The 27,262-nt window shown below is 37.0% G+C and overlaps 1 protein-coding gene across 2 annotated transcripts in view; it reads right to left on the reverse strand.

The window, feature by feature from the left end:
• The window catches only part of TTC29 (tetratricopeptide repeat domain 29), a 265,274-nt gene that overhangs the window by 88,111 nt on the left and 149,901 nt on the right, over nucleotides 1-27,262 (reverse strand). For both annotated transcript variants that reach the window (XM_021716824.1, XM_008066516.2), the window contains exon 11: nucleotides 22,877-23,105. In XM_021716824.1, coding sequence (XP_021572499.1) covers nucleotides 22,877-23,105 — 229 coding nt within the window. The remainder of the gene's footprint in view (nucleotides 1-22,876; nucleotides 23,106-27,262) is intronic.

Below are 27,262 nucleotides of genomic sequence, written 5' to 3' on the forward strand. Positions count from 1 at the left end.
TTCAGGAATAGCTTATACAAGCTAGATTTAAGGACAGATACCCAGATTTTTCAAGACTGATTCATGTATTGGCTTCATTGCCCATAGTTATCTTGCCCCACACTGCTTGAATGATTTTAATTACATACTGTATTACAATTGTCCTAAGTTCTGACCACAGGTAATTTTCCAACATTTAAAGAAATCCTAGTTACACCAAATAGGTTAAAGCACTTTCAGTCACATTATGGTGTGAATCAGATCAATCAAATTGATTTCTTCCAAACTATGTTCATAACTTCAATGCTCTGCAGGAATGGTTGTTTTCATTCAGAAAGGAAATATGTTAGGAGGAGGGGTAAGTAATTTAGAACTTGAGGCATTTAAAAAATTCTAAGCGAGATCAGATTTTGAGATACTGCCTAATGCTTAAAAATATATTTACTAAAATTCTGCTGCAAAAAGTGGGTTATTCAACAAACAGTTCCCCAGTTTAGGTTTTCCTGGGTCATCATGCTGCCTACTGGCACCACAGCAATAACTAAGTTGCTCTTCTGTGATAGATAATGTGCCAGCACTACCTTGATATTTCATTTTTAGAGGGCTATTAGATTCAAGTAAACAAATCAACAAACAAAAAACAGCTTAAAGTGGTTAAGAAATAGGAAAATTTGGGAGTTGGGAAGGTGTTGACCAGAGGAAACAAATTTCAGTTAGATAGGAGGAGTAACTTACAGCGATCTATTGAACAATATGGCTATAGATAATAACAATGTGTTGTATTTTGAAAATCACTAAGAAGGTAGATTTTACGTGTTCTCACCACAAGTAAATGACGCATATGTGAGATAATGCATATACTAATTAACTTGATTGACCCATTCCACAATGATACATATTTCTAAACATCGTGTTGTATATGATAAATATACACAATTTATTTTATTCAATTGAAAATGATTTTAAAAATAGAGAAATTTACCTCACATTAAAAAAGAATATTGGTGGTAATTACAGGGTGGGCTAATTTGGCATCCAGGAAGTTGTTAAGCATTGAGATTCTGTCTATGCTTTCGCGCTGTCATCCTCAGCATTTTGATAGATTAGTGGCAAGTTGGCTACAGCAGCTCCAGGCATTACATATTCACACATGAACATTTAAAATCAGGAAAAAGAGAATCTCCTTATTTGGTGCTCTTTTTGAAGAATGAAGAAAATCTTCCTAGGATTCCTCTGAAGATTTTCTTCTCTTACACTGTTAATTAGAATCTCATCATGCGTCCTTCCTAAAGCTGTTACTTGTGATTGGCTCATGTAGAAATATTCAACCACTGGGCATGGAGAAGGGCTTTACCACCCCCCACCCCGCCGTAAGGACATGGCAACTTGAGGATTGAGACCACAGCAGGATTTTGTTGGCAGATAAGAAGGGCAATGGCTACTGGGTAGGCAGCTAACAGGATCTTCTACACAGGTGCATTCTGTCAGTAGACCCACAAGGCAACCTTGTGAGGAAGGCACTGTCATCTTCCTTTTATACATGAGGTGATAGAAGTAAAGTTACTCAGGTGCATCTGCCATAAAGCAATGGAGTTGGGATTCAGAAAAAGTGATGTACTGACTTCAAAGACCAAGTTCCTCACTGCACAACATCCGGAAAATATGGTCAAAGAAGAATCCCAATCCTTGAAATAAGCCTTTTCCAAATTCACAGCCTTATCTCTTTTAGATTTTCCTGAATTCTCTACTTCAGTTGTTGTTCTGAAAGTGACAAACCTTTATCCTTTTCCTGTTTTGCCCCATGCCACTGCCATATGTTGATATATATGCAATATCAAGGCAAAAACAATGTAAAGAAATTACTTATATGGGATTTTTTTGAAAATCATATTGAGAACAATGATGTTTTACAAACCCATAACAATTCTTTAATTCTCAAGATTTTCTTAAATTCAATTACAGTAAAATAAAAATTTAAAGCTTAAAATTTTTCTCAGAAACCTAAGAATCAAAGCTTTAAAGAACTAGAGAGGAATTCAGAGCTCATACAGTCTAATCACTTCCCTTTCATCCCATTCTACAAATGAGGAAACTTATCCAATGCTGAGACTCTCAGTTCATAAGGATGCTGTAAATAGAGGACTTAGTACATCAAATAATCATCTGCTAGATGTATCCTACATCACACACACCCATGTCTCGTTCTTCATTTCATTGTGTAGATTCAGACATCTAGCTGGATTCAATTTCCTTCAATCTGAAGGACTTAACATTTCCTGTACTGGTATTTAGTGATTAATTCTCTCAGGTCTCATATATAAAGGAAAAGCCTTTATTTTGCCTGTGTTTTTGAAAGATATTTTCACTTAGTATAAGATTCAATGTTTCTAGATTTTTTTTTCTTTCAGTACTTTAAATACACTGATCTACTCTTTTCTTATTTACTTCCAGTGAGGTTTCTGCTCTGATCTTTGTTTCTCTTTATGTAATGTGTTCTTCTTCCACCTCACCCTCACCCTGGCTGGCTTAAAGATGTTTCTCTTTATCACTTGCTTCAGGCACTGTGATTATGATCTGCCTTGGTTTAGTTTACTTTATGCTTGTTTTTTTTAGGGTTTATTGGGCTTCAAAGTCATAAAAATTTAGCCATTACTTAATTTTTTTTTTTTATTTTTTATAAAGACGAGAGTCTTGCTATATTGCCTAGGCTGGTCTTGAACACCTGGTCAAAGTGTTGGGATTACAGGTGTGAACCACCATGCCTAGCCTCATTACTTCAAAAAATATTTTTATCTATGTTCTTTTCTTCCTTGTTTTCCTTTGGAGCCTCCTACTAATGCATATGTTAGCTTCCTGACATTGATCCATAGTTTTTTGACCTGTTCTACTAATTATTTTTTAGTATTTATCCTCTTTCATTTTGAATACTTTCTACTGCTATGTTTTCAAGTTCACTAAACTTTTCCTTTGCATTGTCTAATCTGCTGCTAATCCTATTCAATTTACTTTTTATCTTGGACATTTTATTTCTTGAATGACTCATTAAAAAAAAGATGTGGGGTACAATTCAAGTTAGGTATACAAATGTTCATTATGCAGGTACCCTTGTTGATGAGGTGTGCCCCTCCCTCCCCTGGCAATTTCCCTCAACTGTCAATCCCACCCCACTCCCGCCAGTTTCCCACTACTGCCAATCCCTTTCTTATAGTATTTTGATAATTGTTCAAGGTCTGCTTATGAGTGAGAACATATGATACTCTGTTCTTTGTTTCTATGACAGATCACTGAGTATGATAGACTCTACAACCATCCAAACTGCTGCAAAGTCCATATTTTGTCCTTCTTTATGACTGCATAATATTTCCATATGTACCACAATTTTTTAATCCAGTTCAGTTTCGATAGGCAGTATGGTTGGTTCCATGGTTTTGCTATTGTGACTAGAGCAGCAACAAACATGCATATACAAGCATCTGTTCTGTAGAATGATTTGCGTTCCTCTGAGAATATTCCCAATAGGGGGGTTGTTGGGTCATATGGAAGGTCAATTTCTAGTTCTTTCAGAAATTGCCATACTGTCTTTCAAAGAGGTTGCACTAGTTTGCATTCCCACCAGTAATGTATAAGCCTTCATTTTTCTCCACATCCTTGCCAGCATCTGTTGTTGTTTTATTAATGATGGCTGGTCTTACTGGGGTTAGGTGGTTATATCTCAGTGTGGTTTTGACATGCATTTCTCTGATGATTAGTGAGGCTGAGCACTTTTTCATGTGTCTATTGGCTGCCCATATATCTTCTTTTGAGAAGCGTCTATTCATGTCTTTTGCCCACTTTTTAATGGGGCTGTTTGTTTTTTTACTTTTTGGTTTGTTTTAGGTCCTAGGTGTTAGGCCTTTGTCAGATACGCAGTTGGCAAATATTTTTTCCCATTCTGTGAGTTGTCTCCCCACTCTCTTGATGGTTTCTTTTGCTTTGCAGAAGTTTGACAGTTTTTTTTGAGGTCCCACTTGTCTATCTTTTCGCTTATGGTATAGGCACTTGGGGTTTTGATCAGGAATTGGTTGCCAGTTCCAATTTCCAGCATTTTCTAAGATTCTTATAGTTTTATGTTTAGGTCTTTGATCCATTTAGAATTAATTTTTGTGTATGGTGATAGGTAGGGGTTCTGTTTCAATCTTCTGCATGTGATCAGCCAATTTTCCCAGCACCATTTACTGAATAAGTTCTCCTCTCCCCAGTGGTTGCTGTTGGAGGCTTTGTCAAAGATGAATTGGTTGAGAAATTGAGTCTTTGCTTTTGGAATCTCTATCCTGTTCCATTGGTCTGTATGCTGTTCTTGTACCAATACCAGGCTGTTTTGATTACTGTAGCCTTATAGAAAAGTTTGAAGTCTGAAGTGTGATACTTCCTGTTTTGTTTCTTTTGCCAAGGATTGTTTTAGCTATTTGTGGTCGTTTAAGTTTTCATATGAATTTCTATAACCATGACCACGGAATATTTTCTCTTTTGTGTCTTCTTGGATTTCTTTGAGCAGTGTTTTGTAGTTCTCATTGTAAAGGTCTTTCACTTCTCTGGTTAGGAAGATGACAAGGTATTTAACTTTTTGTGTGGTTATTGTGAATGGGATTGTGCTTTTTATTTGGTTCTCTGCCTACTTGCTGTTGGTGTATAAGAGTGCAATTGTCTTCTGCACATTTATTTTGTACCCTGAGACTTTGCTTTTATCAGTTAAAGCAGGTTTTTGACAGATTCTCTTGGATTTTTAAGGTATAGGATCATATCATCAGCAAAGAGGAATAACTGGACTTCCTCTTTTCCTATTTGGATATCCCCAATTTCCTTCTCTTGTCTAATTGCTCTAGTTAGGACTTCTAATACAATGTTGATCAAGAGGAGTGAGGGGGGCAGGCTTGTCTTATTCCAGTTTTCAGGGAAAATGTCTCCAGTTTCTGTTCATTTAGCAATATGTTAGCTGTGGGTTTATCATAGATGGCACTTACTATTTTAAGATATGTTACTTCTTTTTTTAACTTTTAATTTTTTAAATTTTGAAATGGTGGGGTACAATTCAGGGTTGGGTATACAAATATCCATCGTGCAGTTACCCTTGTTGGTGAAGTGTGCCCTCCCCCCAGGCAGATTTTGACTACTGTTACTCCCACCTCTGTCCCCCCTCACCCCTGCAGTTTCTCACTACTGTCAATCCTTTTCTTATGGTATTACAGAAGTTGTTCATGGCCCACTTATGAGTGAGAAGTTGTGATGAGGTATCTTACTTCTATACCTAGGTGTTTGAGGGTTTTTGTCAAGAAGGGATGCTAGATTTTCTCAAAAGCTTTTTGTGCATCTAATGATATAATCATGTGGTTCTTGTTTTTACATCTGTTGATGTATTAAATTACATTTATGGTCTTGTCAATGTTGAACCAGCCTTGCATCCTGGGGATGAAGCCTACGTGGTCATGGTGAATGATTTCTGAGATGTGTTTTTGGATTCGATTTGCTAGAATCTTGTTGAGGATTTATTTCTTCCATGACTCTTTGTGTTCAATCTTTTTACTACCTGCTTGAATGTAGAGACTATAATCTTAATAACTGCTTTACATCCTTGTCTGCTAATTCTATTTTCTGTGTCATTTCCGGGTCAGGTTCTATTTATTTATATCTCTTCATCATATCCTCCTGCTTCTTGGTGTATCTAGGTAATGTTGATTGAATGTCAGATATTGAGAATTTTACTTATTGCGTGCTAGGTATTTTTTTATTCTCATAAATATTCTTGAGTTTTGTTCTCAAATATTCTTGAGATTCAGCTAAGTTACTTGGAAACAGTTTAATTCTTTCATACTTATTTTTAAGCTTTGCTAGGTGGGACTAAGGCAGCCTTTCATTTAGAGCTAATTGTTCCCCACTATTGAAGCAGTGCCTTTATCTGTCCTTTTCTAGATGCCCCATGTGTTATGAGGTTTTCCTGTTCTGGCTGGTGGAAATACAAACTGTTCCCAGTTCTGTTAAAGGTTAAGGGATTCTTTTACCAGATCCTTTTGGATGATGTTCCCTGGCCTTCAGCAGTTTCTTCACATGCCCATGCTGACCAGTACTTGCTGAAGACTTGCAGGACTCTGGAGCGAGTTCTCTGTGCAGCTTTTTTCTTTCCAATGTTCTTTGTTGTGAACTCAAGTCATGCTGACCTCCCTGAGGTCCCAATTCAGTCTTCTTAACTCAGGGAGTGTGCTGGGCTCTACCCTGACTCCCTTCCCTAGAACTATCTCCAGGAATATTCTGGGGCAATCATGTGGCTCAGTTTAGTGGTTTCCCTTTCCTTAGGAATCACTGAACAGTGCTGCTTGTCGTCCAACTTCTGCAAAAAGTTATATTAAAAGTGCGAGTTTTTTTTTTTAGTTGGTTAAAGCAAGAGGTTAAATCTTGTCCCTGTTACTCCAGCTTGGCCAGAAGTAGAGTCTCATTTGGTTCTTTCCACTGTGACTATTTGTATCCAAACTTTAACTTAAAATGCAATCTTTTAAATTAAAAGATTACACATGCTTAAAGTATTATGTAAGAAAGGGCAATACAAGAAAGGAATCTTGGACTAGATTCTAGAGAACTAGATTATAGGTCCATTTTGTCTTTTGGATTATTATTGCATGACTGCATGTCTCTGGGCCTGAGAACACTTGAAAAAGGGACCAAGTGATTTCCTTGGTACCACATGATTCAATCATTTCATGATTTTATAAAACTCAAAGAAGCTCAAGATGATTTTAACTCAGTTTCAGAAGTTAGAAAGAGGACGTAGGAGTGGAATCAGATTTAGGGGGACGGAGTCACCCACAAACTACTGTGCACAAAGGGATAATGATGAATAGAGAAGCAGACATATTCAGCACTGGAAACCCCAGGAGCAGTGGGGAAAGGAGAGGGGTAGAGAAAATACTGAGAAAAAGTAAGGCATAGGGTGGAAAACAGGAGATGAATAAAAAGTCTGCAGATGAAAAAAGCTCCCTAGAATTAGCAACCTCAACAGTGCCAACCAGGGAAAGTCAAATTGCATATGACATCAGATAGCTAGAAACTTCTTTATTATAAATTCTAGAAGAAGGACCATATCTTACACTTGGCATTTATATAGCTGTTAATATAATACTAATAATGATAATAATACATTTTATTTTGTAGAAACCAATATCTGTGGGGGTAAAATAAAATGCTAGTGAAAATCTAGATTGTACTCTTTTTTTTTTTTTTTACTGTATTATAAAGCTGTGGGGAACAAATCAGCATTAGGAGCATAAGTTATATATGTGCAGGTGAAATTTGGATCTCCAACTAGTCCTCACTTCCCCTGGTTTAGGATCAGGTACCCTTTGTGTTGTTATAAGCCCCTCCCCTTCCTCCCTCTCCTGGCAGTGTCCTGTGACTGTCGATCTCCCTCCCTTGTGCTGCTGTGATTAATGTTCAGGTCTCACTTATGAGTGAGAACATGTGGTATTCAGTTTTTTGTTTCTGTGACAGATCACTAAGAAAGATTGTCTCTGATTTCCATTCAATTTGCTGAGAAGTCCATGATTTTGTCCTTCTTTATGGCTGCATAATATTCCATCATGTATGTGTACCACTTTTCTTTATCCAGTCTACTTTCAATGGGCAGTAGGGTTGGTTCCATGTTTTTGCTACTGTGAATAGTGCAGCAATAAACATGCATGCGCAGGCATCTTTTTTGTAGAATGATTTGTGTTCCTCTGGGTATATTCCCAGGAGAAGAATTGCCGGATTGGGTGAATGGTCTGTTTCTAGTTTTTTTAGATATCGCCACACTATTTTCCACAGAGGTTGGACTAGTTTGCACTTTCACCAACAGTGTAGAAGTGTTCCCTTTTCTCTGCGCCTGTGCCAGCATCGATTGTTTTTTGATTAATGATGGCCATCCTTACTGGTATAAGATGGTATCTCAGTGTAGTTTTTATTTGCATTTCTCTGTTGATTAATGATGCTGAGCATTTTTTTATGTGTCTATTGACTACTTGCATGTTTTCTTTTGAGAAGTGTCTGCTTCTTTGCCCAATTTTTAATAGGGCTGTTTTGTTTTGTTTCCTTTCAGTACATTTGAATTCTTTGTAGATCGTGGATGCTAAACCTTTCTCAGATACACAATTAACAAATAATTTTTCCCATTCGGTGGGTTATCTCTCCTCTTTCTTGATGGTTTCCTTTGCTGTACAAAAGCTTTTCAGTTTGATGAGGTCCTACTAGTCTATCTTATCTTTTATGTCATATGCTTTTGGGAATTTGATCAATAGATTGGGGATTTGGTTGCCTACTCCAACATCCATAAGGGAGTCTCTTGTGTTTTATTCTAAGATTCTTATAGTTTGAGATTTTACATTTAGGTCTTTGACACATTTAGAGTTATTTTGAATATGTGTTGATGGGTAGATATCCTGTTTTATTCTTCTGCGTGTTGTCCATTGAATTTTTGCTTCCAGAACCTCTGTCCTGTTCCATCGGTCTATATGCCTATTATTGTACCAGTACCAGGCTGTTTTGATTATTGTAGACTTAAAGTAAAATTTAAAGTCTGGAAGTGTGATACCTCCCACTCAGTTCCTTTTGCTGAGGATAGTTTTGGCTATCTGTGCTATTTTTTTGTTTCCATATGAATTTCTGTGTTGTTTCCAGGTCTGAGAAGAATGATGTTGGTAATTTGATGGGTACTGCATTGAATCTGTAGATTGCTTTGGTAGGATGGGCATCTTGATAATATTGATTCTTCCAATACATGAACATGGAATATCTTTCCATTTGTTTGTGTCTTTGATTTATTTGAGCAGTGGGCTGTAGTTCTCATTGTAAAGGTCTTTCGCTTCTCTGGTTAGGCAGATGCCAAGGTATTTATTTTCTTTTCTTTTTTGTGGGTGGCTATTGTGAATGAGATTGTGGTTTTTATTTGGTTCTCTGCCTGTTTTATAACTGGTGTATAGAAATAGCACTTTCTTTTGCAAGCTAATTTTGTACCCTGAAACTTTCCCAAAGTCACTTATCAGTGCAAGGAGGTTTTTGATGGACTCCCCTGGGTTTTCAAGGTATAGGATCATAAAGTCCGCAAAGAAGGATAGCTTAACTTCCTTTTTTTAAATTTGGATACCCCTGATTTTATTTTCTTGCCTGATTGCTCTAGCAAGGACTTCTAGCCCTATGATGAACAGGAGGGGTGAGAGTGGGCAGCCTTGTCTTGTTCCCATTTTTAGAGGAAATGCTTCTAACTTCTATCCCTCGAGCAGTATGTTGGCTGTGGGTTGATCATAGATGGCTCTTACTGTTTTGAGGAGTATTCCTTCTATGCCTAGGTGTTCAACGGTTTTTATTAAGAAGGGATGATGGATTTTGTCAAAAGTTTTTTCTGCATCTAATGATATAACAATGTGGTTCTTGCTTTTACATCTGTCAATGTACTGAGTTACATTTATGGTCTTGCAAATGTTGAACCACTCCTGCATCCTGAGAGTGAAGACTACTTGGTCATGGGGGGTGATTCTTTTTTTTTTTTTTAATATTTTTTATAATGTTTAAAAAATATTTTCAATATGTTGGGTACAATTCAGGGTGATGGATTATTCTTGAGATGTATTGTTGGATCCAATTTGCTAGGATCTTTGTATCTATATTCATCAGGAGATTGTCTTGTAATTCTCTGTCTTTGTTGGGTCTCTGCCAGGTTTGGGTATCAGTGTGATGTTGGCTTCATAAAATGATTTGGAGAGTGTTCCATCTTTTTTAATAGCCCAGAATACTTTCAATAAGATTGGTATCAGCTCCTACTTGTATGTTTTGTAGAATTCAGCTGGAAATCCATCTGGTCCAGAGTTTTTTTTTTAGTAGGCTGATTTCTTATGACAGAGTTAATTTCCTGGGTTGTTATTGGTCTGTTTAGGATTTCAATTTCTTGTTTTAACCTTGGAAGGTTGTGTGATGTCAGAAAGTCCTCTATTTCCTTTAGGTTTTCAAGTTTATTCCATACATATGTGCATAGTAATCTTTAGTAATCTTTTGAAGTTCTCATGGGTCAGCTGTGACTTCATCTTTTGCATCTCTAATTGTGTTTATTTGGGTTTTCTCTCTTTTTCTTAGTCAGTCTGGCTAGGGGTCCATCAATCTTATTTATCCTTTCAAAGAACTAGTTTTTTGTCTTGTTGATTTTTTTCTATGATATTTTTGTCTTCTTCTTCTTCTTTTTTTTTTTTGAGTTGGAGTCTCACTCTGTCACCCAGGCTGGAGTGCAGTGGCACACTTATGGCCACCCCAGCACCAACCTGCTGGCTCCAGTGATCCTTCTGCCTCAGCCTTCCAAGTAGCCAGAATTACAGGTGTGTGCTACCACGCTCAGCTAATTTTTAATTTTTGTGGTGACGAGGTCGTACCAACTCGCCTGGGTTGGTCTCAAACCCACAGGCTCAAGCAATCCACTCACCTCAGCCTCCCAAAGTGCTGGGATTACAGGCTGAGCGACCGAGCCTGGTCAATATTTTTGTCTTCTATACCCTGCAGCTGCAACTTTATTTTGGTGATCTGGGTCCTTCTGCTGAAGTTAAGATTTCAGTGCTCTTGCCTTTCTAGCTCCCTTAGGTGTGACATTAGGCTGTTTACTTGTGATTTTTCAGTTTTCTTGATGTGAGGGTGCAGAGCTATAAATTAGAGTATATTCTTAAAGACTACAACATACCATATTTAGTTTGAAAGATGTTCTTACTGAGTAACTGTGATCCCTTCCAGAAAAACATTACCAATAATTTATCTTGAACCTCAGTTAACAGGCTAGGGAGACTTGAATTGAAATCTTTTGCTGAAAGTCACAAAGCAAACTAGTGCTCAGGATGGTGTTAGAATTCAGATCTCTGGACTTTTGAGTAATATCTTCTCTCAATGACACCAAGCTTCCAGCGGGGTGACCTTTGATTCAGTTTCACTTTTCACCAGAATCTTCTTTTTCAGTGTCATGTTTATGAACACATTGCTAGAGACAGAGATTTGCTCTGTGATGCAGGATGGTATGAAACTTACTTGCTGACTTTTCAACTAATTCCATAGCTTTCTCCTTATTATTAACATAAGTAGCTGATAGTAGTAGAACATAAAGACTCACTTGTGAATGTGACTTTTTCACATTCTTTAAAAGGGTTGCGTTCATAAATAAAAAATATAAGCAAGGAACAGGGTAGGAAAATGTGGCTCAACATTAAGACCAAGGCCCAACATGAAGCCAACATAAACCAAGGCCTATGAGACAGAGTCATGACTTTTATTGGGTTTTTTTCTCTTGTTTTTGAGTTAGAGTCTCATTCTGTCATCCAGGCTGGAGTGCAGTGGTGCAATCACGGCTGCCGCAGCCTCAATGAACTACAGGCATGTACAACAAAGTCCAGCTAATTTTTTGATTTATTATAGAGATGAGATCGTGACAAGCTGCCCAGGCTGGTCTCCAATCCCTGAGCTCAGGTAATGCTCTCACCTTGGCCTCTCAAAGTGCTGAGATTATAGGTGTAAGCCACTGCACCCGGCTCTGATTGTTTTCTTTTAAGAATACTAAATGCTTTATAAAACTAGGATGACATCTTTCCATTCAAGGAAACCTTTACATGCCATGCTGTAGAAAATAGTGTCTTTAAAAACTGACCACCAGCATTTTGATCTATTTTTATTTCAGGATTTGCGTATTACTTCTCAGATATAACTGACATGTAGCTACAATTAGAAAGTGCATTAAACCATGATATTATAATTATATAATATCAATGAAGCATTTAAGAGTGTTGGCATTTAAGTGACTATAATTACATTTTTAGGTTAACATTGCTAGTAAGTTGAATAAAGAGCGCTTTTGTTTCCGTATTGCTGTTCCACATCTGGGTCTGTGATCTCCAAAGGCAAAATGAATTAGCCTTTCATTCAAAAAATAAATTTGTTCTTGATTGTAGAGATAATAGCTCGAGTAAGGAAAGTAAACTGTATTCTGGCAAAATCAGCAGAAATTCATAGGCCCTTAAGCCTTCCAGAGCCATTCAATTTCAGTTGCTTTAGGCTGAATCATTTTATTGAACTGCAATAAATTGAAATTCCTTCTAAATCCCTAAATTGGGGAGTAGAATCTATTCTTATTTTAATATTGGAAAGAGAAGGAGGAATATGCAATCATTCCAACCATATCTAAGAGTGTTAGAATAGGATGAAGGTGCCTATATTTGCTGTGTTCCCTCTGAAAGGTATAAAGATGAGAGATGATTACTGGTGAGTCACTGTTCTATTTCATCTAGAGACCTGAGCACTCTCACTGCTCTATTCCCTTAGGGGGTCATGTTCCTCTGCTTAAAAGAATATTGCCTGCTCTCTGAGCTAATGATTTGTTTGGAGGATGGAAGTCTCAGAGGTGAAGATGACTGCACAGCTTTTAAAATGTATCTTTCAGATCTTTGATCTGATTTTTTTCTGAATGCATAGCACCCCTCAATTGCAGGATTAAAGATGCTTCTTCATAGAAGCAAGGCAAAAGTTGAAAACCTAAAAGCTGCTCAGATTTCCAAATAATATTTTTGGGTTTTTTTCATTTTTTCAACATCATGTTTGGTGAGAATCATCCTTCATTCGTGTGATAATTGGATGATAATCAAAATTCAGTGTTGGATCATAGTTTTTCCAAGAAGGTGGGGAAACTATGAATTTTGTTTTCAAAAAGCGATTCATGTAAACTAGTTTATGATCAAGGAATATATACTCATTTTGAATTCTATTTAATTCAACAAATATTTACTTGGTACCTAATAGACATCAAACATGGTGTCTTCTTTTGTAGAGAATACCAAGAATCAGGACCTGTTTTCAAGACACTCATACTCTTAATCAGGCAGTTACAGAAATGGCCATGCAGGCTGCAGAATATACCAGATGCAAAGAGAGAAATGAACAACAGTCAATGTGGGAACAGAGAGAAGAAACCACGTCCAAGTGGGAGGGGGACAGGGAAGGTTTCGACATTTGAGAAGGATGGAGTAAGATGGGTGAGATTTCTCTGGATAGGGCTGGGGTATAAGTAAAGTGGTAGTAAGCTATGTTGTATGTGTGGTGTAGGTGGAGATGCGTGGTCAAAGATGATGCAGATTTTTTTTTTTTTTTTTTGAGTTGGAGTCTCACTCTGTCGCCCAGACTGGAGTGCAGTGGCCGCTCCCGGCCACCGCAGCCTCGACCTGCTGGGCTCCGGTGATCCTTCTTCCTCAGCCTTCCAAGTAGCTGGAATTACAGGCGTGCTACCATGCCTGGCTAATTTTTTTTATTTATTGTAGAGATGAGGTCTCGCCTGCCCAGGCGGGATTCGAACCCACGGGCTCAGGCAATTCACTCACCGCAGCCTCCAAAATGCGCGGGATTACAGGCTGAGTCACCGAGCCCGGCTGATGATGCAGATTTTTAAGCAGAACAGTGATAGAATAAGAGCTGTGACTTAAGAAATTGTTTATGGAACGTAGTTGTACACCTAACCCTTAACTGTACCCCACAAAACCATAATAAAAAATATTGATAAAACAAAAAAATTTAAAAATTTAAAAATTTTTAAAAAGAAATTGAAAGTATTTAAGAGCAGATTTTAGTGTGTTTTGAATTAAAAATATGTCTGGGTAAACAAGCATGTGTGTTTGATAATGCCCTACAAGTTTTATTTCCAAGTAGAATGACTACTCCCAAAAATGTTAAATATGCCAGTAGTATTAGGACTAACTTCTCATTTATACTTAAATTTGGAAGATTATTACTTTTCACTTTTACAATATTGTAGCTCATCAATGCATAGATTTTTAATCAAGGTTAAATAAATCAGTAAGGGGGTGTTTTTATAGCATTTTGAAGAATTTAATCTTCCCCCAAACTATACAAATAGCTGTGTTTTTCATGTCTGAATACTATCTTGAAATGCATTTTTCTGTTCTATTTCTAAGTTTTTTGGAACAAAACATGATCTTACAAAAAAAAAGGGAAATAACACATAAAAAGTACAGAAAACTAAATAGCCTTATAGAGTAAAGAAAAGCAAAAAAATATTTGCAGAAAGCTACAAAGAATATTGCTTCAAACAGACATGAATCTGATCAGAAGACAGTATTTTCAGGAGTATTTTAAAAAAATTATCCTTGTGATAAAGTTTATCCAAAATAAATATGAAAATGTGAGTTGCTCCATGTTTCCTCTACCAAGCCTTTAGTAGAATGAGACATCTAACTGGGACCATGTTATCTGCTGCCATTCTGGGCAGAAACCTTGAGAGTCTGAAGGATGCCTAACTCGGAACAGCAGATTTCCCAGATATATGGCAACAAGATAGCATCCTGAAGCAAGCAAAATTTTACCTACAAGTGGATAGCGAATAATTAACTATAAATATTTTGGGTGCACTTGAGCACACTGAAATTCAACAAGTTGTCTGTTTTTGGAGACTTCATCTTGTTTCCTCTTGTTGTGCATATATTTGGAACAGCACCCTTTCTTACTTCATAACTAGAGGACAAAAAGTGGTAAGTAGCATTCTCTTGACCTAAAAAAGTCAATAAAATTCCTCTGTGCCTAAGTTACTATTATTTACTATTTGTTATCTAGAGGAAATAAATATTAAAACAGATTTTAGTTTTCTCTAAATGACCTAAGTGGGCTGAGTGGAAGAGTTCAAATAAAATAGGAGATGCTTCTTCATGTTATGAAAGGTTTGCCTTATGAGTCTGAGTTACACCAAAATATCAAAAATATTTTACTTTAAAAAGTTTGATTTGCAAACAAATAATAAAACAAACCCAAAAGTCTGTCATAGGCACTCTTTTTAAAAACTATTCCTTTTAAAAAATTTTAATGGGTCCAGGACCTAGCCTAGTTGACAAATAAAACTTAGATCCCTTTCAGTTGTTTTTAATTGACTATTTGGAATCTAGTTCTTCACAAGAAAAAGCATTTAGGAAAAAAGTAAAATTAAGAAAAATTATTATCAAATATTTTCCTAAATTAATATTTAAATACAATTTGATATAAAAATAGAAAATTACCTACCATAGATTAAGCACATAAAATAAGCTAATATATACCAGCAGTCATTCTTGTAAGATATAATGCTGAGCTTTTTTTTAAAAAAAGGAAGATGGTGGTGGAGCCAGTTGGACTGTGAGAGTCTCTGTGAACAAATTTACATGCGTGTCTGTGTGTAAGTGGGTGTATGAGTAGCTGACTGAGTGGGGACTCAAGAGCAAGTGGTCAGGGCTTTCCTAGTGAAGCGGTTGCAATTGCCCTGCTTGGACCCTAGTACTTCCCGGGGCACAGCAACTGAGCAGCATCTTCTAAAATCAACAAAGCCCTTCCCCGGAAGAAGCTGCCAGGAATGACTGCCAGCACCAGGCTCTGCCCCACTACCGCATGCCTGGTTGGACACTGGCTGTGAAGGCCAGAGAGGGAGCACAGCAAAGGAGCCAGAGGCAGAATCCCATTGGAGAAAATGAAACAGGCACCCTGCCACCATCTTGAAAACTGGGCAGAGAAGTGCTCTGGTGTGCTCACCATGGAGCATCAGACCCACTCCCCACAGCCAGTGGGTTAACTACTCTAGGGTTGATTGTGACCTAGAGGGAATATCCTGAAAGCACAAACTTTGGAAGGATAGGATGAGTGCGGAGTCTCAGGGACCCTACCCCCTACCCTGACCCAACCATGGGACAAAGTGTGACCAAAAAAGGATGAGGAAGACTCCCACAAGAGATCATTGGTGAGTCCTGTGCTGACCCAACACCCACCTCCCCAGCAATACTCTAAACATCAGATCCAGGTGGCTGGGGCATGACTGAGAGGGACGAACCCTGGTGGAGCCTGGATGGCAGCTATGATAGGAGGAATCTACTCTGGGTTAAGTCTGGCTGGGTGCCTACCATCAGTACCTGGGGAAGAGACAATCTCACACCTCCTCATCAGAGGGGACCCCCTTGACTACACTAGAGTGGGAGGGGAGGACTGACAGCCCACTCACCCCCACTGCCTCCTCCTTCCCCCATGGACTGCCTGCTAGGGAGATTGTGAATGACCCCACAGCACCATAGGAGACAGCTGGCAGGCTTACCTGTGAGCAGTTGAGAGGAATAATTACAGAACCTGTCACAAGAGGGTGCTTAGTGCCCAGAAAATTATTTAATTTTTTTTTCTTTCTTCCTTTGTTTTTTGTTTCTGTGTGTTTATGTGAGTGTTTCAGGGTTTGTTTTTAGGTTTTTCTTTTTTGTTGTTCTTTTGTTTTGGTTTAGTGTATGTGTGTGTGAGGGTTTGATTTGCATTTTTTTTTCTTCTTCTTTCATTTTTGTTGTGTGTGTGTGTTTGGTTTCCTGGTTTGTTTTATTTTGTTTTTATGTGTGTTTTTTGGTTTTCTTTCTGTTTGTTTTGGTTTTTATTTGTTTTTTAGTTTGTTTTCTTGCCTCTTTTTGTTTTTAGCCCTTGTTTTTACTTTTCTGTGATTTATTTTTTATTATTTTTATCCATTCTATTTCATTCTACTTTTCTCTGTTCTCCTAATTGCTGTTACTTTGTCTTGGACTCAGGAGGTATGAAAACATATCCATTGAATAGTCACATAGAGTGGTGGTGGGGAATGGGTCTTGTGGGCCCATATGCCAGTCAGTGAACATTGTGACTTGCAAGTAGTTTCTGAATCCTAGCTCCCATCCTCCACCTTAGTCTACTCTCAAAACTACAAAAGACAGCAAAGCTTCCCACCCCCAGCCCTGTTTCAAAATAGAATAGAGGGCTGAGCAAACAACAGAAGTGAAACCCCTCCCACTACCACTGGATAACTGAATTAAAAAGAAAAGAAAGAGATCTGTCAAAAATGAGAAAAAAAAAATCAATGGAAGAACACAGGTATTCCCAGTGTGCTAAAGAGGCAATGCTCAAAAAATCAGACCCCAGATCCGAAACAATGAAAATCACCACTGGTTGACCCCAGAATACAAGAAGGACTGGGGAATGAATGGAAAGAGTGGCTAAGACTCAAGAAAGACAGATGCTACATTGAAAAAATTTGTAACAGAGATTTTGGCCATGAAAAAGCTTTATCCAGTAAACAAATAACAGGATGACAAACATGGTAAGCAGAATTAACCAAGCAGAAGAAAATCTCAGAACCTGAAGACAAAAACATGGAATTAACCCAATCTGTTAAGAGCATAAAAATAAAATTCTGGAAAAAAGAACAAAGCCTCCAAGAGATATGTAATTATATCAAGAGGTCAAACTTTTGCTTGGTCAGTATCCCAGGAGCAGAAAGGGAAACACCTTGGAACAAGTAGTCCAGGAAATTATTCAAGAAAACATTCCCAGTCTCACCAGACATCCAACCATCCAAACAAGAGATTCAGAGAAACCCTGAAAGATATCAAAGAGAAGACCAACCCCTAGATACATATTAATTTGCTTACAAAAAGTAGGTATAAAAGAAAAAATCCTAAGGACAGCAAGAGAGAAAGGTCAGATTACATATTTGAGAACAACAATCAGAATAGCAGCAGACTTATTGGCAGAAATACTACAAGCTAAAAAGGACTAGAGTCCAATTTTCAAAGTTCTCAAAGATAAACAATTTCAACCAAGAATTTCTTACCCAGTCAAGCTCAGCTTCATCAGTGATGGAGAATTAAAATCCTTCCCAGACATCCAGATCAACTCTACAGGAGACATTCAAGAAGGTATTAAGCACAGAATAAAAAAAAAAAAAAGAAATGAAAAGAAAGAAAGAACCAGCCAGGCTCGGTGGCTCAGCCTGTAATCCTGTGCCTTTGGGAGGCTGAGGTGAGTGGATTGCCTGAGCCTGCAGGTTCGAGACCTACCTTGGCAGCGAGACCTCATCTCTACAATAAATCAAAAAATCAGCTGGGCATGGTAGTGCATGCCTGTAATTCCAGTTACTTGGAAGGCTGAGGCGGAAGGATCGCTGGAGCCCAGCAGTTCAAGGCTGCGGTGGCCAGGAGCGGCCACTGCACTCCAGTCTGGGTGACAGAGTGAGACTCCAACTCAAAAAAAAAAAAAAAAAAAGAAAAGAAAAGAAAGAAAGAACCACTATACACTTCCCCAGAGTACAAGAAAACAGAACCAACAAAGCATACATTGCACCTGCAAAATTGAAAACACACATATATATCAATGCAAAAGTTAAAATGAAAACAAAACAGCCTTATAAGTGCCCCATGACAGGGATACACTGTCACATTTCAATAATCAGCCTGAATGCCAATGGACTAAATGCACCACTGAAAAGTGATAGAATGGCAAGCTGAATAACATAGCACAACCCAACAATACGCTGCCTCCAGGAAACACATCTCACTACAAAGGTCTTTAACAGACTTAAAGTTAGAGGATGGAAAATAAACTTTCAGGTAAATGGAAATCAAAAAGAAAGGCAGGTGTTATGATTTTAATATCAGACAAAACAAACCTTCAAGATTTCAAAAATTTAAAAAGGAATGGAAGGACACTATATAATGACAAAAAGTTCAATACATCAGCAAGAAATAGCCACCCTAAACATATATATACCCAACAGAGGAGCATCAGGTTTTATAAAGCAACTATTAACTAAAGATATTGAATCTAACATTATAATAAGTGGAGACTTAAATACCCAACTAACAACTCTAGATAGATCATTGAAGGAAAAAAATCAACAAGCAGATCCAAACCTTATTTTGACACTTGGCCAAATGAACTTAATAGGTACCTATGGAACATTCCACCCAATAACTATGAAATATACATTCTACTCATCACCCATGGAACATAATATACTCCAAGATCAACCACATCCTTGCCCCTAAAGCAAGCATAAATAAATTTCATAAGATCAAAATACTGCCAAGCACCTTCTCAGACCACAGTGAAATAAAAATAAATGTTACCACCAACAAGATCCCCCTCCCCAAAGCACACAAAGACATGGACACTAAACAGCATGATGCTGAGCAACTCCTGGGTCAACACAGAAATTAAAATATCTTGGAAATAAATGAAAACAAAGATGCATCTTTCCAAAACCTCTGGGATGCTACGAAAACAGTGCTAAAAGAGGAATTTATAACTCTATGAACATACATCAAGAAAATAGAAAGATCATGAGTTAACAGTCTACCAAATCACTTAAGACAGCTGGAAGGCCAGGTGCAGTGACTCATGCCTGTAATCCTAGCACTTTGGGAAGTAGTAGTCAGAGGATTGCCTGTGTCCAGGGATTTGAGACCAGCCTGGGCAACTTGGTGAGACCTCATCTCTACAATAAGTCAAAAAATTCGCCTGGAGTGGTGGCATATGTCTGTATTTCCAACTACTTTGAAGGCTGAGGTGGAAGGACTGCCTGAGCTTGGCAGGTTGAGGCTGCTGCAATGGCCATAAGCGTGCTATTGCACTCCAGCCTGGGTGACAGAGTGAGACTCTGACTGGAAGAAAGAAAAGAAAGCTGGAAGGGCAAGACCATCAAAACCCTAACTTCAACAGAAGAATCCAGATCACCAAAGTAAAAGCCCAAATATGGGACATAGAAGACAAAAATATCATAGAAAAAATTCAATGAAACAAAAAGCTAGTTCTTTGACAGCATAAACAAGATTGATGGACCCCCTAGCCAAACTGACCAAGAAAAAGGGAAAAAGCACAAATAAACACAATCAGAAATGCAAAAGATCAAGTCACAACTGATCTCAAAGAACTACAAAAGATTATCAGAGTTTACTATACACACCAGTATGGAAACAAACTCAAAAACCTAATTGAAGTGGAGAACTTTCTAACATCACACAACCTCCTAAGATTGAAACAAGAAAAAATTGACACCCTAAATACACCAGTAATAATGTAGGAAATTGACTGTCATAAGAAAACTATCTACAAAAAAAAAAAGCGTTTGACCAGATGACACTATAGTGGAATTTTACAAAACATACAAGGAGGAGCTGATACCAATCCTATCAAAAGTATCCAGGAAATAAAGAAAGATGGAACTCTCCCAAATCATTTTATGAAGCTAGCATTACACAGATACCCAAACAGGGCAATGACCCAACAAAGAAAGAGAACTACAGGCCAATATCCCCAATGAACACAGATGCAAAAATTCTCAACAAGAGTCTAGTAAATCGAATCCAACAATACATCTCAAAAATTGTCCACCATGACAAAGTAGGCTTTATCCTTGGGATGAAGGACTGGTTCAACATCTGCCAAGACCATATATAATTAAATACATCAGCAGATGTAAAAACAAGAACCACATGATTTCATCATTAAATGTAGAAAAAAGCTTTCGACAAAATCCAACATCCTTTCTTGATAAAAACCCCTGAACACCTAGGCATAGAGGGAACATACCTCAAATTAATAAGAACCATCTATGGTAAGCCCACAGCCAACAAACATAGTGATAAATAGATAGAAGTTGGAAGCATTTCCCCTGAAAACTGGAACAAGACAAGGCTGCATATTCTCACCACCCCTTTCAGCATAGTGTTGAAAGTCCTAGCTGGAGCAATCAGACAAGACAAGGAAATCAGGAGTACCCAAACAGGAAAAGAGGAAGTTATCTCTCTTTGCTGAAAATATAACTCTATACCTTGAAAACCCAAGAGAACCTGTCAAAAACCTACTTGCATAGATAAAGAACTTTGGCAAAGCCTCAGGGTACAAAATAAATGTGCAAAAGATGGTTGCATTTTTATACGCCAACAACAAACAAGCAGAGGACCAAATAAAAAGTATAATTCCATTCACAATAGCCACACACACACACACACAAAGAAATACCTTGGCATATTCCTAATCAGAGAAGTGAAAACTTTTACAACAAAAACTGCAAAACACTGGTCAAAGAAATCAAAGATGACACAAACAAATGGAAAAATATTCCGTGCTCATGGATTGGAAGAATCAACATTGCTAAGATGTTCATCCTATCGACGGCAATCTACAGATTCAAAGCAATACCCATTAAATTACCAACATCATTCTTCTCAGACCTGATAATAATACAGAAATTCATATGGAAGCAAAAAATAGCATGAATAGTCAAAACAATCCTCAGCAAAAAGAAACAAAGCAGGAAGTATCACACTTCTAGAATTTAAACTTCATTATAAGACTACAATAATCAAAACAGCCTGGAGTTGGTACAAGAATATGCATATAGACCAATGGAACAGGACAGGGATTCCAGAAGCAAAACCTCAATTTCTCAACTAACTCATCTTTGACAAAGTCTCCACCAAAAACCAATGGGGAGAGGAGAACCTATTCAGTAAATGGTGCTGGGAAAACTGGCTGATCACAGGCAGAAAATTGAAGCAGGACCCCTACCTATTACCATACAAAAATATCAGCTCTAAATGGATCAAATACCTAAACATAAAGCCTCAAAGTATAAGAATCTTTGAAAATGCATGAGACAACCTTACAGGAATGGGAATATGCAACCAATTCCTGATGAAAACCCCAAAAAGTTCATGATATAAGAGATAAGATGGATAAGTGGGACCCCAATAAACTGAAAAGCATTTGCAAAGCAAAAGAAACCATCAAAAGAGTGGGGAGACAGCCCACAGAACAGGAAAAAAAATATTTGCTAATTGTGTATCTGACAAAAAAGGTCTAACATTCAGGATCTACAAGGAACTCAAATGTGCCAAAAGGGAAAAAAACAAACAGTCCTATTAAAAAGTTGGCAAAAGATATGAATAGATACTTCTCAAAAGAAGACATGTGAGCAGTCAACAGATACATGAAAAAAATGCTCACCCTTACTAATCATCAAAGAAATGCAAATTAAAACCACACTGAGATACCACCTAACTACAGTCAGGATGGCCATCATTAGTAACTCAAACAAACAAACAAACAAAAACGGATGCTGGAAAGGATGCAGATAAAAGCAAACACTTCTATACTGCTGGTGGGAATGTAAATTAGTAAAACCTCTGTGGAAAACAGTGTGGTGATTTCTAAAATATCTAAAAATCAACCTTGCATATGACCCAGCAATTCCCCCTTCTGGGAATATACCCAGAGGAACTCAAATCATTCTACAACAAAGTTACTTGCACACACATGTTTATTGCCCCACTATTCACAATAGCAAAAGCATGGAATCAACCATGCTTCCCATTTAATGTGGACTGAATTTTTAAAATGTGGTGCATATACACAATGGAAAATTACACAGCCATAAAGAAGGACAAAATCATGGACTTTGCAGCAACTTGGATGGATTTTGAGTCTATCATACTCAGTGATCTATCACAGAAACAAAGAACTGAATACCATATGTTCTCACTCATAAGTGGAACCTGAACATTTATCATAATACTACAAGAAAGGAACTGGCAGTAGCAGGACCCTGCCAGGGAAGGGGGGTGGGAACATGACATCAATGTGGGTACCTGATCCCAAACCAGGAGAAATGAGGATAAATGGGAGGCCCAAACTTTAACTGTACAATGACCACTTATGCATCTAATGCTGAATTGTACCCCACATCTTTAAAAAATAGTATAAGGTTATTTTACATACCTTACAACTGCTCAGTACATACTGTTGACTATTTAAGATAATTGAAAAAAATCAATACAAGAATGGTGATTTATCAAGTACCACAAATTACCACTATTTTATGCTTCTCTTCAACATCAAAGGTAATATAGTATGGAAGTATATCCATCCTTCTTGTAGTAATGATTCAATCAAATTATAATTACCAATAAAATTAAAATCACCAACAGTTGAATAAACCATTCCAATGGAAACAATTTAACCATAAAAAATGATATAAAACCTAAAGTGTTTTAAAACATGGATGCCTCACCAACAACTGGATCAGGTTCAATGTCATCCCTTCTCTCCTTCCATGAGAGCAGGTAGTTGAGGCTGGTGAGATCTGCAGATTCTACATAGTTGTTCACCGTCAGCATCATCTGGTGAGCCTTTGCTATTCCGTAATGGACTTTTGTTTCATCCATCAGAGGTGTGTTCATTATCCCTACTGTTGTGTCAAAAGCTTGCTGAAAGTATTCAGAAGCTTTATTGTAGTATCCCTAAAAGAGTAAGAGAAATAGTTTTTTCTTAATTTTTATTTAATTTTTTCATATAATTTCCCTCCTTATTCTGGCATGTCTCATGCTGAACTTTCAACAGTTACTCAGTTCATCTTCAAGAAGAATGGGGTAGCAAACAGGCTTTCTACTACAATAAGGTTGTTTTAAAGAGTTGTGATGACTGTTCAATGTCTGAAAATTAATTTAGTAGGAAAGTTGTATCTATTATATTAAACTACCTGTATCTTGAGTTCTTGTGGATAAAAAAGTGATCAAATATTGGCAGTTTCATAAGATTCTATCTAACATATGTGCTAGCAAAAAGATGTATGGGAATGATGTGAATAGAATTAACAGTTCACATTGATGTGGATAGAATTTTATTAGTCATTGAGTTGGATTTACCTATTGAAATATCTTAAACTGTCTTTTGTTTGACAGCAAGGGGTCATACAAGAACCAATTCATTTAGTCAGTAGCCAGAGGAAAGAAATATATCTATTCGCTTATTTGGTTACTGTTCTTATTTTTCCACATTAGCACATGCCATTCTTCTCAACTGAGAACATGAAGGTATTCAAGATTTCTAAAAAATATGATCTTGATGACCCTAGCACATTATCATATTAAATTAGATATCCTTTACTACGTTATTTTCAACATTTCAAGTTTCAAAAATCTATTCTTTTTTTTGTTGCTGGTAATCTTCACCTCTAGTAAAAACTATTATCTACAAATGAATAGTGTTTACCTAGCTCTTATGAAGCATCAAAGCCAGTACTAAATACTTCACATATACCATGTCATTAACCTCTACAGTCACCTATAAGGAAAATATTATTCTTATTTTACAGATAATTAAATTGGCCCCCAGGGAATAGACTTTCTGCCACCCCCGAGTTTTCTAAAAATCCTCACTAAAAACACTTCCTCAGAAGACATTACTATTTTTTGCTTGATCTATATTTTTAAAGGTTCTAGGGAACAAACTGTTCTTTCTTCACTGGTTTATAACCCTTTGGGCTTCATCATTCCCTCCTCTCCATTCACTACCCATCTCTACACATCCCCAAACACATAAACAGAAACACTCAAGCACACTCTTTTGCAAATGAACATTTATAAGAGAGAATGTTTTATTATGTGGATTTCCCATTTATTTCTTTCACAATATTTTATGAAGGAAATGAGCATTAAAAATACCATAGGAACAGCTTTATACCATATACCCCAGTACAGGTAATATGCAACTGCAACCCATGAACCTATGTATGATGATGAAGTTCCCAGAGCAGTCAAACTGACTTAGTAAAAAAATTGTTAATAAGACAAGGAGGGGGAGAAATAGGACTTATGTGACAGTTACATTACACACACAACGGCACACATGACACTGCTATATGCTCACAAGGACAATTTAGGTGAACTGTTTACTCAAATGATTCATTCCAACCCAATCTGTGAATTCAAAGAAAGTCTCTTGTGTGTTGAGATGAACAATTCCTTCTCTTATTTCAAAATATAAAACACAGAATTTATATAAGAAAAAGATTAGTTAGAAAAAATAAAATTGTATCCAATATATTTTTAAGCCAATTAAGTAAACTGCAATTGAGAAACTACAAATATTGAAGATGATGGAAATGAAACTAGTTAAAGTTATAGAGTGCCCTGGTGGATATCAAAGATACGGGACAAAATATGTGAAAATATATGATTAGGCCAAACACTGCTATTTTTTTAGAAACAGAAAAGTATAAATATCTATTGTTCTAGTTATCCTTCTGAGATTTCAACTATTTACTGTTTTAGGTGAGAGCCTTAATTAGGAAAATTAAGAAACATAGATAAGTGGGCACTTTAATTTCCAAAATTATTTTTAATATGTGAGTATGTTGAAATTAACTGATTCATTCATTTATCCAGTCATTAGGCAACCATGAGCCAGGCCAACTGCTAGGCAGTGGAAATCCAGCAGTGAGTGGAGTTTCCAGTGAAGATGGTAGTCTTGGTTTCAGTGGTTGTATGATATGCCTAAGCCTTTGAATAGGTCTTATTTAACGAGTGCTTCCCCGCTAAAATAGAAGCATTATAATTAGGTAATTGTTCTTCCCTCAAATTATGTCTAGTGGTTCATCTTTAGACACACCAGTTTTTCCGGTTTCTCTGGTAAAAGGAAACACTATCAGGAAATAAAACATGAATACCTCTCAGATGCAAGCATTTTGATATATACCATTTTAGGATAAGATTTAACTAATATCTATTATATTTCTAGATTTTTAATTTTTAAAGTGTTTAAAATCTAAATCTCTTCTCCAAATGTTCGAGACAAGCTTCCACAATTCATTCTGATATCATTCTGATATCATTCCACAATTCATTCTGATATCTGATATACCCCATTCTATTATAAAACTCAAAAGTTTCCAGTAATTAGACCTGGAAATCTAATAGATAAATTCAAAAATATGTACTTCATAAACACATCTAATGGGAAGAAGATAGCTTCATTTAATGTTATAAATATCCCTGAAAAGCACTTAGTGGAAAATTCCAGGACAGAATCTTGATGACATCACAGATCCTGAAATAAAGCCTGAATTATTACATTATAACGGAATTTTCGTGTATTATTCTGATCCTTTGTATCTAAAATGCTACTCTATCCAGTGAGCAAGCTCAAAACTAAACGGGCAATTTCCTACTCATTTTTTCTATAATTTTAGTGTTGGAGCCACTATTCTTCTAACTATGTAACTGTTCTCTGATCTTATTAAGGAATGAGAATTCTTATGAAGGGCCTATACCTAGTTATGTGCTCTAAAACATTCTTGTTTGACTACTTTACATTAATTATATAGTTTCAACTAACAGTTCATCAAAAGATCCCATCTTGAGGGTAGAATGATTGGTCCATCAGCCATAGTAAAAAATTAACTAGGCTACAGGATATTTTTAAGATATGCTAATTTTCATTATAATAATTACAGAAAATGGAAACTCCAATATTTTTCCAATTATTTTAAGTTTGGTCTTATAATAATATTTCTTGAAAATTATTCTTAAGAATAGAATTACGGTATATTGCATGAGTAATATAAAGCAAGGAAATATTAGAATTGCTTTAAAAGATTCAGGGTAAGCCGGGCTCGGTGGCTCAGCCTGTAATCCCGTGCCTTGGGAGGCTGAGATGAGTGGATTGCCTGAGTCCGCAGGTTCGAGACCTGCCTGGGCAACTTGGTGAGACCTCATCTCTACAATAAATCAAAAATTAGCCGGGCGTGGTAGTGCATGCCTGTAGTTCCGGCTACTTGGAAGGTTGAGGTGGAAGGATCGCCGGAGCCCAGCAGGTCGAGGCTGTGGTGGCCAGGCCACTGCACTCCAGTCTGGGAGACAGAGTGAGACTCCAACTCAAAATAATAAATAAATAAATAAAAGATTTAGGTCAATTTTCAAAATGTTTCCAGTAATTAGTCCTGGAAATCTAATAGATAAATTTGAAAATATTTACTTCATAAACACATCTAATATATCTCATCAACAACAAGGATACCTGCATAATGAACTTTTGTATACCTAACTCTGAATTGTACCCCACATATTTAAAATTAAAACTAAAAAAAAAAAAAAAACAGTTTACAAAAGTGAAATAGAAGTTTGAAATTTCAAAAGTGAGAGAATGCTACTCTCAAATAGTATCAACTTGGTTACAAATGTATTTACTGGTTCAGTGAACTGACACTTTTGCTCACCAACTTTGTACCAGGTTCCCTCCAGGCACTGGAATAAAATAATAAGGAAGATCCAGCCTCTGCTCCCATCAAGCTTACATCTTAGCCAAATTAAACAATACCCAGAAAACATCATAAACAACAACAACAAAAAAAACTATGAAGTAAATGCTACATGGACAATCAAAATACAGAATGTTAAAGAGTGCCTGGTGACCACCTTTGACTGAGTTGCTAAGGAAAGACCCCTATGAAGATGTGGCATTTAACAGAGTCCTGAGCGACAAGAAGCCATCAGTGTGAAGTTCAGAGCATTCCATGAGGAGCATTCCACCCAAGGCCAATGTCCTGGCTTAGCAAGTTTGAAGACATCCAGAAAAGTCAATTGGGCTGTGGAGTGGATAAAAAAATAGTAGGAGGCGA

This window comes from Carlito syrichta, unplaced genomic scaffold, assembly GCF_000164805.1.
Source record: "Carlito syrichta isolate Samal-C Ts95f unplaced genomic scaffold, Tarsius_syrichta-2.0.1 Scaffold308977, whole genome shotgun sequence".
NCBI lineage: Eukaryota > Metazoa > Chordata > Mammalia > Primates > Tarsiidae > Carlito > Carlito syrichta.